This window comes from Oryctolagus cuniculus, chromosome 17 (genome assembly GCF_051225735.1).
Source record: "Oryctolagus cuniculus isolate XC-2025 breed Fujian yellow rabbit chromosome 17, ASM5122573v1, whole genome shotgun sequence".
NCBI lineage: Eukaryota > Metazoa > Chordata > Mammalia > Lagomorpha > Leporidae > Oryctolagus > Oryctolagus cuniculus.
Genome location: NC_142883.1, coordinates 12,249,747 through 12,266,857, shown reverse-complemented (window position 1 = coordinate 12,266,857; position 17,111 = coordinate 12,249,747). Strand labels below are relative to the sequence as shown.

General features: G+C 40.1%; 1 protein-coding gene across 38 annotated transcripts in view; it reads left to right on the top strand.

Annotated features, from left to right (window-relative positions):
- Window positions 1-17,111, top strand: part of CEP112 (centrosomal protein 112) — a 519,374-nt gene that overhangs the window by 105,035 nt on the left and 397,228 nt on the right. For 27 of the 38 annotated variants that reach the window (XM_089316743.1, XM_089316736.1, XM_070060419.2 and 24 more), the window contains 4 exons: window positions 3,159-3,245; window positions 5,762-5,861; window positions 10,809-10,927; window positions 13,352-13,495. In XM_089316743.1, coding sequence (XP_089172869.1) covers window positions 3,159-3,245; window positions 5,762-5,861; window positions 10,809-10,927; window positions 13,352-13,495 — 450 coding nt within the window. The remainder of the gene's footprint in view (window positions 1-3,158; window positions 3,246-5,761; window positions 5,862-10,808; window positions 10,928-13,351; window positions 13,496-17,111) is intronic. The other 11 variants (XM_089316754.1, XM_089316757.1, XM_089316753.1 and 8 more) reach the window with 3 other exon arrangements.

The following is a 17,111-nucleotide window of genomic DNA, read 5'->3' as shown; positions in this document are numbered from 1 at the left end:
ACAGTAATGCACTGTCCAGTCCCTAAGAACAGTTACCTCATAGAGTTTATTCCTCTTGATGAGTTGTTAACAGTGGGAGATTAGTTTAGTGGTAACTAGCTAAGTGACTTCACCATACCGCAAGTGGTTGGTTCTCCATGGTTCCTACGTTTGAAATTGATAGTATGTATTCTGATCTCAGGAGAAGAGCATTTCACATGATTTATAATTTGATTTTGATCTTTTGTGTTAAACAGTGAAGTTTACTGTCTTTTATATATGTGTGTGTGTTACTGATGTACACAGACAAATCTGAGTTTTTATATCTAAATCTTGTATCTGTATGTTATCTTTATTATATTAATGAGATTATTTTCTGTGTTCTAATGCTGATGGCGCATCACTAACCATGCCCTGCGGTGCAGGCAAACAGGGAGCCGCACTGCAGCGTCAAGGTCAGAGCTTGCAGAGAAGAGGTATTCTTGTATGGTTTTAAGGATGGCAGTGGAGATGCTTTCTTTTTAACATTACCCTTTTTAATAACTTGGGGTTTGCTTTTTAAACAAATTTACTAATATAATGCAAAGAAAAAGGATGCAGTATTACTTTAGTGACTTTTTGTCAAAATGTAATAAATCTGATTATTTGCAAACATCAGGCAAATCCAAGTTGAGAGACATTGGGTAGCTGGCTTTAGTCTTCCAAAATGCCAAGGCCAAGGAAAACCAGGAGATGCTGGCCAGATGGCAGAGAGAGAGTTATCTGAGGACTGAAGGCAGCGGGGAAATAAACCACTGTACATGATGTGGCCGTGACAAGTTACAGTGTTTGAATATAAATTGTGCATTAGATAATGTTACTATGTTAATAGTACAGTTCCTGATTTTGATAACTGTGCTGTGGTTATGAAAGTGTTATTGTTCTAAGGAAATACACGCTACAGTTTTCAGGTATTTTGAGGCTCGATGTTTCTAACTTATAATGATTCAGAAACTAATATTCAGGTTTTTCTCTCCCTCTCTCTGTTCATGTATATGTGTATGTCGATATAGCTACAAAATGATAAAACACAAGGCCAACATGTGAACAATTGGTATATTGGGTAAAAGGTATACAGGAGTTCCTTGTGGTACTATTATAGCTTTTCTTTAAGTTTGATATTATATCAAAGTAAAAGTAAGAAGTTATAACCGGAAAAATAGAATTTAGAAAAATATTTTTGATTGTAAGCACAGAGACCTGGACACTACCTAAAATAAAGAGGACACAGAAATCCTTTTGAATTCGAGTAAGCCCAGTACCATCCAGACCTTTGGAGCCTGAGGTTGCTTCTTCTGTGTTTCAGATGCTGTGTGCTTTCTAAGACTGCTGTTGCATATTCGCTTTACTTTCTTCTGTGTACTGCAGTCACCTGCTTGGTCAGATCACTGCTCTCTGGAATTTGGGGTTGGTCCCAGAAGCAGTTAACTTCCTGTCTTAGTTCAGAGGAGAGGGGTGTGGGGAGAGAGAATGAATGAATGAATATGATTATTTGTATGATTATTTACTAGCTAATGGATTGCTGAAGTGTGTGTCAGATTTTTATTCCTAATTTGGTCAATACAGGTTGAGGTAGGGCAGGTAGGGGTTGTGGGTTTAGGTGTGGTGGAACAGTTATACAGTATAGATGCCTGCCTCTTAGAAGCTGAGGCTGTGATAAATTCTCTAGGTGGAATTATGGAAAGATCCGTAGTAAATTACATCCCCTATACCTGGCCAAATTGGAATAATGCTTTTTTGGATTTAATCCTTTTTTAAAAAAACCTCTGTAATGCTTCTGTCAATGATCTTCACCTGGAATTAGGTCACCCGTCCCCATTTCTGCAGAATTGAGAATTACATGATATAGAGGCAAAAGAATAGACACATTCAGAATTTACTTTTTGCGTAGTAAATGGAGAATTCTCTCCTTCTCCACTGTTTATAAACTGTAAAAGTCATGAACTATATGATCTTAACTTTTGTTTTTAAGGTTTTAAAGTTTCATCTTGATATGTTGATTTGATAATGCACAAGCTTGTTAAGTTTATATTATTTGTTTTGTCTTTGAATCAGTAATTGACAATATAAAGTGAATTTCCAAAAAATTTTTAAGAAAATATTTTGACAATCATTTTCTAAAATTAAAAAAGATTCTTGAAGGTTGTAGACTGCTGACTTTGTGCCATGAATTGTATAATTTAAGGAGGGTCATTTAAATTATTTCATTGAATATAATTTTCATAATCCATTGAGGTAAAGGTAATTTTCCATAATTAGCAAAAGAAGAAATACGTTGAAGTGATGACTTGCCCAAAGTCATAACAGTTAATAGGTAGTGAAATTAGAGTTAGAAATGAGGTCAGACTCCAACATATATATTCTGTTAAAACAATCAAGTGGCCAAACACTCTCACATTGGAGACAATCAATTTTATGTTGTTCTTCCTAAAGCTTGTCAGTTCTGCTCTTTTAATTCTGGGATGCAGTCTTCATCGCCAACAAGCACAGGTTACGTTTTTTACTGGCCTTGTGAGAACACTGCTGTGTGTGGTTTTGCTTTGGGAAAGGTAGGAGTGAAGGAATGCACTAGAGGAGATGACATCACTGCTTTCTGGGAGTCCAGAAGAGACAACTGGGCAGCTGTTGAAAGAAATGTGTATCTGCCAGTACTTTGCCATTCTTACTGATGTTCGTTCTGAAATTGTCATACTTAAATATATAGGTTAGTAACAATATTTTTAAATGAATACATACATAGTTGTGAACCAAAAAATGGCTTGAAGACACAAAAATGAAAAATACTAAAACACTGTGTGGATTTGAATGTGAAAGCAAAATCTGACTATGAAATGGCCTTAAAAGTTCTCTGAGTGGGCGGAAAAGGGGGTAGGGGTAACTCATGACTCTGTCTTAGTATTGTCAGTTTGGCTACCAAGTGAAATTTATTGTAAAGACTTCAAATTAGTTTGGAAGTAATCAGAAAAATGTAATCAATATATACTGGCCTAGCTGATGTAGTTGCTGGAACCCGTGGCTACAAAGTAGAAGCGGGAGATGATACTCTCTTCTATATAGGGGGGAGTTCTTTTAATTTAAGTCTCTATTTCTGCCAAAGGAAAAAGTAAATTAATAACATCTTTAAAATATTTTCCTTGAAGTTGGACATGAAAACAAAAATGATGGAAGCTAAATTTCATGAAGAAAAGCTTAAGCTGCAGCAGAAACATGATGCTGATGTTCAGAAGGTAGGATTTATGTCACTTACTCTCTTATTTACATTGAATGTTTAAAATATTCCAGGTCTGGTGAGGCTCCATGTATGCAGCCATTGGTCCACTTATTGATGTACTTCATGGTAGCTCTTGTTGCAGATGGAATTTGCAAAGGTTCATGTGCCAGCAAAAGCTGACCTTTGCCTTCATTTACCAAGCAGATGTGTGTGTTTATGATGTTACATTCGCGTCACCTTTTAGTTGTATAGCGACTGCTTTTCCAGCAGCCATCTTGTCCTTCAACCTTCTGTCATCATCTCTGAGGAAAGCTGAAACAAGACGTCAGCTGTAAATGCCAGAGTTCGTTTTCTCCTAATATTCTTTCATTTTCCTGGCAATTAAATTTTTCTTTTTAACTTAAAAAGGAACTCTTCACAACTTAGTTCTGTTTGGTCTAGATTGCATCTTTTGTAAAGCTGGCATGATGAGGAAGAATTCTTTTTTAAGCAACTCACTGGGGTTAGGGCTTCCAGTCTTTCAACCTATAACTTTATTTTCCCCCTCTCTTCTTTATTTTTATAAAGGCAACAAGTCCCATGAACTCCATATATACAGTTCTAGGAGCATATTGATAAATCCCACTCTACCCTTGCCCCCTTCTCTCTTGCTCCCACCCTCTATCCTCCTTCCTTTTATATTTTTCTTTTAATTATACTTTCAATTTACTTTATAATCACAAGCTTAATCCTCCACTAGATAAAGAATTCGACAAGTAGTAAGTAGAAAAGCCACTGTTCCTCAAGAGTATAGACAAAGGTTATAAAAAATAAAATCTCAAAATGCCAATTTTGTTCATACACATTAAATTTTTTTACTCTGTGATATCATTCTCCACAAATCAGGGATTATGTGTGATATTTGTATTTTTGGGGCTGGCTTCTTTTTTTTTTTTTTTTTTTTTTTACAGAGTGGACAGTGAGAGGGAAAGAGAGAGAAAGGTCTTCCTTTTGCCGTTGGTTCACCCTCCAGTGGCCGCCGCGGCCGGCATGCTACGGCCGGCGCACCGCTATGATCCGATGGCAGGAGCCAGGTACTTATCCTGGTCTCCCATAGGGTGCAGGGCCCAAGTACTTGGGCCATCCTCCACTGCACTCCCTGGCCACAGCACAGAGCTGGCCTGGAAGAGGGGCAACCAGGACAGAATCTGGTGCCCCGACCAGGACTAGAACCCGGTGTGCCGGCACCGCAAGGCAGAGGATTAGCCTAGTGAGCTGCAGCGCCGGCCAAGGGGCTGGCTTATTTCACTAAGCGTAATGGTCTCCAGTTACATCCATTTTGTTGTGAAAGCCAGGATTTCGTTCGTTCTTAGGACTGACGGGGATGCCATCATGTGTACATACCACAGTTTATCAAGTCGTTAGTTGATAGACAGCTGGGTTGATAGCTGTATCTCAGCTGTTGTGAATTCAGCTGCTGTAAGCATGGGGTACAGGTAACTCTTTCATAAGCTGATTTGATTTCCTTTGCATGAATTCCCAGGAGTGGAATGATCAACTCTATGATAGATCTGTTTTCAGATTTCTGAGGAATCTCCATACTGATTCCACAATGGTTGTACAAGTTTACATTCCCCATCAAGAGTATGAAAGCTATTTTCTTCTTAACTGGCACAGCAAAAAGAATCAGTTAATGGTTAACCTACGTGAAATTTAAGTTTCTAGTATATTTTAGTAATAATTAAAATTTTGGTAATCATGTCTGTGTGTTTTAAATTCGTGAAGGATGATCCAAATGGAAACTTTGTATTACTGTTTCAAAGTTGAGTTTATGGTTCTGTTTCCTAGAACTAAGTGACAGAGACAGAGGCTGGTAGTTGAAGTAACAACCTTATATATCCAAGCTTTCTTGAAAGCCTGAAATATACAACTTTTCTTTGTAGCTGCCACAGCAAAAATAATAAATTTATAATTAACCTACATGGAGTTTGAATTGATACTATATTTTAGTAATAATTAAAAATTAGTGTGTGTGTGTTTTAAGTACATGACAGCTGGTCCAGATAGAAGCCTAATCCTGATACATGCCATCTCCCCACGTATCTGGGAACTCTTGTGTGTGTTAGGTGATACAAGGGCACTGGTGGGAGCACTTAGGCTTGTGCTCAGTTGGAAGATATCCTATTCCAGCACAGTGTGGTGAACTGGACTAGCCCAACATGCAAGTTTCTGATAACTTGTCTCTGCCACTTTCCGAAAGTTTTGTTTCTGATTTGTATTTTAGGGCATCATATAATTTGTTATTTCTTCTCTTTTTAAACATTGCCACATGAATATTTCTAAACACACAACATTTCTTTTCATTTTCCAATCATCACTTATTCTAGCATATTTACTGATTTTCACAATGCACCATAAAATAATTTTATATTTTTTGAGAAACCATTTATGAGATTAACTGAGAGAGACTTGCAAAAATATTGTGCTCATATAAAAATTGTGTTTTTACTCAGAACAATACAGTATGCTAATACATTTTAAATTTATTTGCAGATTTTAGAAAGAAAGAATAATGAAATAGAAGAATTGAAAACTTTATACAAAAAGAAGCAAAATGAAACTGAGGAGACAATTAGAAAGCTTGAAAAGAAAGGTGATGTTGTGTTATTAAATAAATCTTTTAATAACATTTGCATTTTATTTTTGGTGACTGACAAAAGTAAAATATAATGCCCTGCCTTTCGTAGAGTGAGATGATAATGTTTCTGTGGGCTTCCGTCAATAGATGGATTTGTGTGAGCTCTGGATGACTGGTAAAAGTGTGTGTGTGTGTGGAGCCACAGTGGCAGTGAGGTGGAGGCAGTAGTTGGTTTGGAAACATGGAACTGTCGATCCTGAGCGTCTGTCCTCCTTGGAGTAGAGCTGCCTTAGATAACGTGAGTGCAGTAAAAAAATTAGGAATTACTGGCTTTCATGAAGAATTCAAAGGGAATTACTCCTTTCATCTGGTAAAATTTACTGCATTAAGTGCGTGCTTTATGGCTTATAGGATATGCCACTATTGTGATTGACAGAAAAAACTTGTCAAGTATTTGCCATCCGTACTGTCATTAAGAAGGAAAAGAAAGCATGCAAGTGTTACATTGATGATTTTGGTTCAAAACATCTAAATCAACAGGAGGTCATTGAAAATATTTTTTGTAGAAAAGATCTATTGTAAGATTTTGTAAAGTTGAGTAAGATTTGACTAGTTGGAGAGAAGTGTTCCAGGACCTGTGATAGGAATGCTATGAAGATGCTAAGTTGTGGAAAGGCTACTGTGAAACTGTTTAGCTAGTATGCATTCCCTAAACATGAAGAGATAGATCTAAGGAGATTGAGATGGCTGACTTGGGGCTAGATTAATCACGACCTTTAACTTCAGATTTAGAAGTTTGAACTTTATTCTTTTGGTGCTGGGAAGGGAGCCAAAGGAGGTTTTTGAGATGTGAATTTTTTTAAAGATTTATTTATTTATTTGGAAATCAGAGTTATATATAGAGAGAGAGATCATGAGCTCCTCCATCTGCTGGTTCACTCCCTAGATGGCCACAATGGCCAGGACTGGGCCAGGCCGAAGCCAGGAACCAGCAGCTTCTTCTAGGTCTCCTGCATGGGTGGTAGGAGTCCAAACACTTCTGCCATCTTCTGCTGCCTTTCCCAGGCCATTGGCAGGGAGCTGGATCGGAGGCAGCCAGGGCTTGGGCCAGTGCCCATGTGGGGACTCTGACATCACAGGGGGCAGTTTTACCCAGCGTGCCACAGCGGCAGCCCCTGAGATGTGAATTTCAGGAGGAATAGCCTGGTGGGCAGGTGTGTTGAACATAAGTGAGGCCAGTTCCTACTTTGTTACGGTAGTCAGAGGTAGAATAGAGTGATAGAACAGTCCACTGATAGAAAACATAGCTCTGATTCCAGTTCTGCTATTCTGTGTCTGATATATGACATCGGGAAGCCTCTGGGCCTTGATTTTCTCCTCACAAACGGTGACCTTGGGATAAGTACATGAACTTCACTCTGACTGAAAGATGGTAGGCTTCTGTGCTACCCTAAGCTGTACTTAAGGTGATAAAGACCCAGAATATCTGAGGGGTTGCAGTGGAAGTAGTGAGAAGAGAGCTGACAGAAAAATTTTGCATGGAGTCAAGGCTTGGTGAGTGGTAAGAACGAGGCAGTGGGTAAGAGGAGAAGAGGAAGGAAGGTTTTCATGTAGGGGTTCCCAGGTGGAGCGTGCTGTTGCTCTCTCAAATCACCCAACCCGAATGACTGCATGAATGGAAATGTTTTGACAGTTTAGGATGGCAATTACATGTATAAATAAACCAGTGAAATGAATGTTTTTAGATTCCTTTTCAGTCTTAAATTTTGGTGAAAGTAATTAGAAATTTATTCAGGTTCTTTCTCCAAATGTTATCACTTGCTACAAAAATATTTAAATTTATTTCCAGATTTCTTTCTTACTCTCATTCAAGCCAGCCAATTCAAACACGTAAGGTTTAAAAATACTAAAGTTTTAAAGCTGATGTTTCTTTTTTTTATTTTTTATTTATTTATTTATTTGACAGAATTAGTTAGTGAGAGACAGAGAGAAAGGTTCACCCCCCAAATGGCCGCTACGGCTGGCGCTGTGCCGATTAGGAGCCAGAACCCAGGTGCTTCCTCCTGGTCTCTCATGCTGGTGCAGGGCCCAAGCACTTGGGCCATCCTGCACTGCCCTCCCGGGCCACAGCAGAGAGCTGGACTGGAAGAGGAGCAACCGGGACTAGAACCCGGCATCCCATGGCTCTGCAAGGTGGAGGATTAACCAAGTGAGCCATGGCCCCGGGCTCCCCAAAACTGATGTTTCTTAAAGCTTTTCCTTTTTGTTATTTCTTTTATTTTTATTTTTTTACTCTTTTTTCTTTTAATTTTTAATTATTTTTAACAGTTTCCATGTGACTTGTAGATTAAATTCCAAGAACATAATGATATTCCCTTCCTTCCTCCTTCCTTTCCCACCCCTCCCAGCCTTATTCTTTCTCCCTTTCTGCCTTTTTTTTTTAGTTTTTGAGATAGCATATTTTAAATTTACATGACAATAAAAAGGCTTAATAAGAAGTTTAAAATAAAGAGCAAAAATACTCTTGTTTAGTGGGTATACAGACAGCAGCTATAAACAATCATTGAATGGAAAAATGACCATTTCACAGTAAATTTTAGTGTAATCACAAATTGTTAAAACTATAATAGAATAACATTCTTAACCATTGATTTGACAAAGATGTAAGAAAGTTTTACAAAACTATATTTGCAGCAGTATTGGGTCACACAGATATTTCCTTTTCCCTTTTTTTTTTTTTTTTTTTTACTTTTAGCTCCCACATATAAGGGAGAACATGTCGTGTTTGTCTTTCTGGGTCCAGCTTATCTCTCTCAACATGGTGTCCTCCAGTTGTGTCCATTTTGCTGCAAATGGTGGAATTTCATTCTTTCGGATAGCTGAATAATAATATTTATTTCATTTTGCATGAGAGGCAGATACACACACACACACACACACACACACACACACATATGGAGAGAGAGAGCGCGCGCAATGGAGAGATCTTGCGCTGGTTAACTCCCCAAATGCCTGCAGGAGCTGTAGCGGGCCTGGCTGAAATCTGGAGCCAGGGTATTCTATCGCAGTCTCCCACGTGGGTAATAGGAACCCAACTACTTGAGCCGTCAACTGCTGCACATTAGCCTGATGTGCCCATTAGTGTGAAGCTGGAATAGGAAGCAAAGCTGGGACTCCCAGCCCTCTGGTAGGGGAGCAGGCATCCCAAGTAGCGTCTTAACTGCTTTGCCAGCTGCCCGTGCCTTTTAAGATTTGATAATGCAGCCAAATCTTAATTTAATTTTGGAATTGTAAAGTAAAATATGTTAAACATGTTAAAGACAAAGGTTAACTTGGATTCTTCTCCTTCCTTTATTTGTTACGTAGCTAAGATATGAATGAAAAAAATTTCTAGGGAAATGCTTATGAAAATTTTGCTATCTTGAAGTAATTGAATAAAAACATTCAGTTAACCAGGAAAATAATATTAAATTTAAGTAAAATACAGCTTAATTTATTTTATTATCCAAATAACTTGAATTTATTACGCAAATTTTCACTTAAATCAGTGACAGTTCAAGTAAATTTTTAATAAATATTTATTTATTTATTTGAAAGGTAGAGTTCTAGAGAGAGAGAGCAGCTGGGACTTATGGGATGTCAGCACTGCAGACAGCGGCCTCCAATTTAAGTAAATTTAAAGATAGGAGTATAGATGATTTATAAATAAAATAGTTTATATAATTTTAACATTTCGATTTAGTCACATAATGTTGAAAACCATTTAAAAGTGTCTAGGAGCAGCTATATGGAAAGAAGATAATTTTTTTGTTCATTGAGCACATGTCTTTTTGAGCTCTTGCTTGTGTGAGACTGTTATGCTCTGTGGGTGAAAAGTTGAAATGTCTTTCTACTCAGAGAATATGGCCTTTGTCTTATTAAGTAGGAAATAGGAAAATGAATCCCTATAATGTAATATGCGGTTTAATGAACAAATGTGCAAAGTTTCATGGGAATAAAGAGGAGTTTCTTTGTGTGGTTGGGAGGGGAGGAGTCTGGTTGAAGAACTGCCTGTAGAGAAGGTGATACTTGGATGAGACTCAGGATGGCAGGGGCTAGGGCGCACGTTCCACATCTGCATCTGTGGATGATCCCATTCAGGCAGTAGATGTGGTATTGGGCTGTTTCTGATTACTATAATGATATAGCTGAGGCAGGCTGCCCTATAAATAAAGGCAGTTTATTTAGTTCAACTTCATAGGCCTAAAATACAAGCAAACAGCATAGCATCAGCCCTGGTGATTGGCTGCATAACCTCGTGGCTCATGGTGCCACGGTGGGAGCAGGTGCATGAGTGAGAGATGGCCTGGTGAGAGTGGGAAGCCAGAGACTGGGGTCCCACAGTCCCTTCTGAGGACACCCTTCCAGTTCACCTTCCACTAGATCTTGTGAAAGTTTCCACCACCTCCATGAAGGTCAAGCCTGCCACGTGAAGCTTTAAGGGACAAATAACATCCAAACCACAGCAGGCAGGGTCTGTGAAATAGTATATCCTCAGTACTCTACACAGGCTTCAACTATAGACGTGCCACAAGATGGGGGGGGGGGGGAATGGTTGGGCCTGGAGGAGTGTTTTGTGAGAGGCATTTTACCCCTGTGTGTTTAGGTGAGGAGAACTGTGCAGGGATTCCAAGGCAGGGGGTACTGTGCTATTGAAAGGCCTTTTCAAAACAACAGAGGACCCAGCCAAGGGGAACAGCACTAGAGGCCACACGCTGTGAAAAGGGCCTAGGGAGTGAAAAGGCCCTTCCTGGTGGTGGGAATGGAGAAGTCAGCAAAGTAGAAGAGATATTTCAGAAGAGGGAATTAAGAGGACATAGTGAAAATTAAATTAAATATTACTTGGTGCATCCTATTTTACGTCATCAAACTCTTATGTGGTAAACATAATTGGTTTAACTATATTTTTATCATTTTTGACAGTTCAGATCCTTATACGTGACTGTCAAGTTATTAGAGAGACTAAAGAAAACCAGATTGCAGAGCTAAAAAAGATATGTGAACAGAGTACAGAATCTCTAAAAAATGATTGGGAAAAGAAGGTAAGCTACTTTAAGTAGTATAGAAAATATAAAAGTTTGTGTTGCTAAGTAACATTTTTAATTATAAAAATAATGGTTTCACAGAATGTACAAAAAAGTATGAAAAAAGAAAATGAAAATAACAAAATTCTAGACTTATTCTTTAGAAATAACTACTGTTCATATATATTTTCTTCTAGAAGTCTATGACCTAAAACTAGTTATTTAGAAAATATACTTTTGACTAATTTTTCCATGTAATCCCTATTCTGGAATTTTTGCCATAGCCAATACATTTTAAGCAAAATTGTTATGAAACTAACAATAGGACAGTTTTTAGAACTAAATCCTTTTAATCATGGATTTGGGTCATTTAGCATTTCTTCCATGAAATTTCAGATAATATGATATAGTGTAGACTAGAATTCATTGTACAAACTTGTATCTGATATAAGCAATATCACTAGAATTTGGATCTTTTTTTTTTTTTTTTTTTTTTTTTTGACATGCAGAGTGAGACAGTGAGAGAAAGACAGAGAGAAAGGTCGTCCTTCCATTGATTCACCCCCTAAATGTCCGCCACGACCAGCGTGCTGCACTGATCTGAAGCCAGGAGCCAGGTGCTTTCTCCTGGTCTCCCATGCGGGTGCAGGGCCCAAGCACTTGGGCCATCCTCCACTGCCTTCCTGGGCCACAGCAGAGAGCTGGACTGGAAGAGGAGCAACCGGGACAGAATCCGGCGCCCCGACTGGGACCGAGGGTGCCAGCGCCGCAGGCAGAGGATTAGCCTAGTGAGCTGCAGCACTGCCTGGATCATTCTTATATGCATATGAAGGAGCACTGAGATTTAGGTGCTGTGTGGCTACGTTCTTCTACTACCCAAGTAACTCACTTTTGAATACTAGATATGACACCAGTTTCCAATGTATGTTCTAGCAAAAAAGTACAAGTTTGGAATCAGAGATTTGTGGACCTCTTAAAAAATAGTCAAAAGTGGGCCGGTGCCATGGCTTACTTGGCTAATCCTCCACCTGCGGTGCTGGCACCCTGGGTTCTGGGGGTTCTGGTCCCAGTTGGGGCGCCGGGTGCTAGTCCTGGTTGCTCCTCTTCCAGTCCAGCTCTCTGCTGTGGCCCGGGAGGGCAGCGGAGGATGGCCCAAGTGCTTGGGTCCCTGCACCCACAAGAGAGACTGGGGAGGGGAGTACCCGGCTCCTGGCTTCGGATCCGCGCAGTGCCGGCAGTAGCGGCCATTGGGGGAGTTAACCAACGGAAAGAAGACCTTTGTCTTTGTCTCTCTCTCACTGTCTGTAACTCTCTCTCTCTCTCTCTCTCTCACTCTCACTGTCTAACTCTGCCTGGCCAAAAAAAAAAAAAAAAAAAAAATCGTCAAAAGTGCATGTTAAATTTGTGAACCCAAGAGTCCTGTATATGGCTGATACGGAGTCATCCTTTCGTCTGTTCAGTTAGAAGCTTGAAGAGAAGTTCTTGGGCCCCTTGCCAGTACCATTACCAGAATCATTGCCTATATTCTGCCTCTGGTTTCTAGGGTCTCTGTTTTCGCTGTTCGTCCTGATATCTTCTAGTAAGAGTCTACACCGTCTGTCATATCCATATCCCTCTTCCCTGTTCATGGACAGTGCATTAAATGTATGATCAGGACAGTGTGGGCCCCCATTTGCCCCGCCTCTTGAGTGGCCCTGGTGTTGAATGTAGGGAATGTGAGTTCACTAGAAGTAAGATGCTCACAGGGTTGGGAGCGCAGATTTTCAGTCCCCTTTGGAAGCTGTCCATTAACCCTGTCTTGCCTGCATTTGTCTTTGCTTTTTTTTTTTTTAATAAAACAATTTACATCAACATGTTAAACCTTTATCCATTTAAACTGTATACATAATAACCTTTATCAGTAAAGACCCATGTACATGATGCAAATAGTATCAAGTGCTCCTCAGCCACCCTGCTCATTCTGTGTTTGATTTGTAAGTGTGGTGTTGCTGTCCACTCCATGTATAGGTAGCTTCTTACTGGGGGTTTCCGTAGAGCATTTTCACATTGCTGTTGTACAGCACCTAATCTAAATGAGTAATGCAGGATGATAATATTACTAATCCATGACAGTACTTGGATGTTGATGTGTCTGGATTTGAGACCAGTGCTCCTGCTTTCTAGCTGAGGTTCTGTGTTATCTGTCTGATTGCCTGAGGCAGATCCTCCCCTCCAATATTTGCTTATCCATAAGATTTTCAATCCAAGAATGTTAAAAAAAAAACACATTTCTTAATCATGTTCTTTGTATGGTATCTTTACCTTAAATGTTTATTTGTAGATTTTATATCTTTTGTGGTTCAGTTCACCATATATAGAGAAATACAAGAAAACATTTCTTTTCTGAATTGCAAAATAGTCTATACTTTAGTGAAAGAATCCGCTCTTGATTTCATCGTGTAGCTCCACAGTGCAGTAGCAGAAATGGAAAAGGAAAAGTTTGATCTTCAAAAGCAACACACTGAAAATATTCAAGAATTGCTTGAGGACACAAATGTGCGTCTGAATAAAATGGAGGGTGAATACATGGCACAAACACAGTCTACAGTAAGTGAGTTTTTTCTTCTCTCTGTGACATTTTTAGAAACCATCTTCTTTAATTTCCTTGTGCTCATGCCTCTGTGAAGTGCATATAAATAAGTGTGCTACAGAATTAAAAGGAGACACTTTCTCTTCGAACTTGGAACAGATTTCTGAGTGACAATGGACAGCCCCTTGAAGTTTGCTGGGGGATTTGGCTCTGCATTGTTTGATGCCACCTCCTTTTTAAACCCTCAGAACTTTTCTTCTTGTTGCTTATTTTTTCATTGACTTTCAAAGGTAATTTTTCTTTTTTCTTTTTGTATCATTTTTTAAACTGAAGACTTCATTGATTTTTCTGAAAATATTTAATGCTAGTGAAGGATATCAAACAGGGAGAGCCTCGGTGGGACCACTGACACATTTTCTTAGCAGATCATCTTCACGGAGGGGCAAGACGCAGACGTCACCTGGGTGAAACCAGAAAGTTCCTTTTGGAAAGGCTGCGGAAGGAGATCATATGGTCAGTCAAGCAACACAGCAGAGACACCGAGGCCTTCTCCCATGCGAGCTGGAGGGGCCTCTGCAAACGCCTCCTCTCTGCGCCCGCGGCTGCGGAGTGCAGATCTGAGGAATGAGCATTTTCGGCCTTTGAAAGCCTGGACCAGCCCTGTAGTGGCTTCCCTGCCTGTGAGTCAGAGCCCCTCACAGCCAGTGCAAGTGGGCCTCCCCCGTCTTGTCACTCACTCATAATAGGACCTCCCAGAGGTCAGCGTCAGGGACTCAGTGTAATTTTCCCTCCTCTTCTGTAGGTGGTAGAAACGCCCCACAACACACCTTTCTAAAATGACAAAATAACAAAAACAACCAATTGTTACATCCTCTCGTCCATTTCTTGGAGCGTGGGCTATCTTCATCCACTCAGCAGAAGGTGCGAGTTTGTTTTCTGGGGCGAATTAAACAGTGTCAGCATGGGATTTTTTTTTTTTTTTTTTTTTTTTTTTTTTTTTTTGACAGACAGCGAGAGAGGGAGACAGAGAAAGTTCTTCCTTCTGTTGGTTTACCCCCCAAATGGCCGATATGTCCGGCGCTGCTCCGGTCCAAAGCTAGGAGCCAGGTGCTTCCTCCTGGTTTCCCATGTGAGTGCAGGGGCCAAGGGCTTAGGCTATCCTTCACTGCCTTCCCGGGCCACAGCAGAGAGCTGGACTGGAAGAGGAGCAACTGGGACTAGAACCCGGCGCCCATTTGGGATGCCTGCACCACAGGCAGAGGATTAACCAAGAGAGCCATGGCGCCGGCCCCTCAGCATGGGATTTTTACCACAGCAGTTCTGCAGTGTGGTGAACTAATTCCTGGGAGTCCATGAGACCCTTGAGAATCCCTTGTGTCCAGACTGCAAACTGACACCCCCTCCCCGCCCTGTTCCAAAGAAAAAAACAAACAAAATAAAAATCAAAGTAATTTATAAAGGAAAAAATATTAGGCCGGCGCCGCAGCTCAATAGGCTAATCCTCTGCCTAGCGGCGCCGGCACACCTGGTTCTAGTCCCGGTCGGGGCGCCGGATTCTGTCCCGGTTGCCCCTCTTCCAGGCCAGCTCTCTGCTGTGGCCAGGGAGTACAGTGGAGGATGGCCCAAGTGCTTGGGCCATGCACCCCATGGGAGACCAGGAGAAGCACCTGGCTCCTGCCTTCGGATCAGTGCGGTGTGCCGGCAGCAGCGCGCCAGCCGCGATGGCCATTGGAGGGTGAACCAATGGCAAAGGAAGACCTTTCTCTCTGTCTCTCTCTCTCTCTCACTGTCCACTCTGCCTGTCAAAAAAAAAAAAAAAAAAAAAGGAAAAAATATTAGTATGCCTTCAGATTTCTTTATCTCAATACTCAATATTCAGTTCCAGAAGACAGTGAACCTAGCCCTAAAAAATAGACCTTAGGAAAAAATGTGACCCCCTACATGGTTTTTAAATGAAAAGGACAAGAATGGTTTTTAATGTCACCAAATCTGTGATTAATATGACTGTCACTTTGTCTTTTGGTATGGGCTTTTGGGCATTATTTTGAATCCTTTATATCTGACTTAAAAAATTTTTTTTAATTCTGAGAATTAAAAAATTTAATTCTGAGAAATGTATTTATGGTCATTATTTCATTAAAAAGATCTATCCTTGCCACCTCTTAGGTCTTTCTTAACGTTTCCTTATCTCCTTGTATTTTCATTCTATCCTGTTATCACAACCTATGTTCTTTTTTTTTTTTAAGATTTATTTTATTTACTTGAGAGGCTGAGTTAGAGCTGTTGTGATCACTTGGCTCATTCCCCAGACGGTCAGAACAGCTGGGGCTGGGCCAGGCTGAATCCAGGAGCCAGGAGCTCCATCTAGGTTTCCCACCTGGATGTAGGGGCCCAAGCACTAGGGCATCCTGTGCATCCCTGTGCATTAGCAAGGAACTGGATTGGAAGCTGAGCAGCTGGGACTGGAACTGGTGCCCATAAGAGATGCTGGCATTGCAGGTGAAAGCTTAATTTGTTATGCTACAATGCTGGCCCTCAATCCATATTCTTTAGTGGATTTTCTCTGGCTTGTTGGATCTATTTTTTTATTTCCACTGTTATTTTTTCTCTTAACCAGTATTTTCATCTGATTCTTTGATTAAATTTTGTTATTTTACCTGTTAATATTATTCTTTATCTTCTTAAGTTTACTTATTAGGCTTATTTAAAATTCTTTGTCCATCTGTTCTGATAATTCACCTTCGGGATAAAATATATTAAGTTATAATTAACTTTATAATAAAATGCAATGTATTATGAACTATAATCTGTAGAATATTGTTTATATACACATAAGTATTGCTGACATTTTTTCATGTAATTTTCTGTGGGTGCCTAGTTATTTTGGATTGTGAATTCATGCTGCTTTGGGTTTATTAGTTGCTTCTACATGTTTTAAGGAAATGCTGGCAGGCTGAGTCCTCGTGTTAGATTTTTAGAATTCCTTCAAGTAGTGAGGACAAACCTCAGGGTAGAGACTCCCAAAATCATGGGAACACTGTTGAACTCCCACTGAAAATTTCCCATTTTCAGTAGGCAAATTTTGCTGATGATAAGGGAAACATGACTTTGGAGAGAGACACTCTCCCTATATTGGAGGTAGAGAGATGATTTTTTTCTTGTTTTATTGAGGGCAAGAGAGATGTAGACAGGAAAGAGAGTGGTTTACTCCCTGAATGCCCACCGTGGATAGGGTCAGAGCTGGGAGCTGGGAATCAATACAGGTCCAGTGGGTGGCAGAGACCCAATTGCCTGGCCATCACTGCTGCTTCCCAGGATCTGCATTGGCAGAAGACTGGAGTTGGTATTGACTCCAGGCATCCAAACGAGATGTGAGACACAGGTACCTCAGCTACTAGGCTAAACATCCACTGTCTGTCTTACTAATTTTAATCTTTTATATGTATGAGGGAAACAGTTCATGAGAAATGTGTCTGATGAAAAAAACTATGCATGAGCTTCAATTTTTTTGCATTAAAATCAGCTCATACTAGCTTGTTATAATACATCCAAACAAGATCTAATTTGAGGCTCTCAGACAGTTAAGACATCAGTTTGAAAAGAGCCCCTATTACAGAAACATGAATTCTGCTA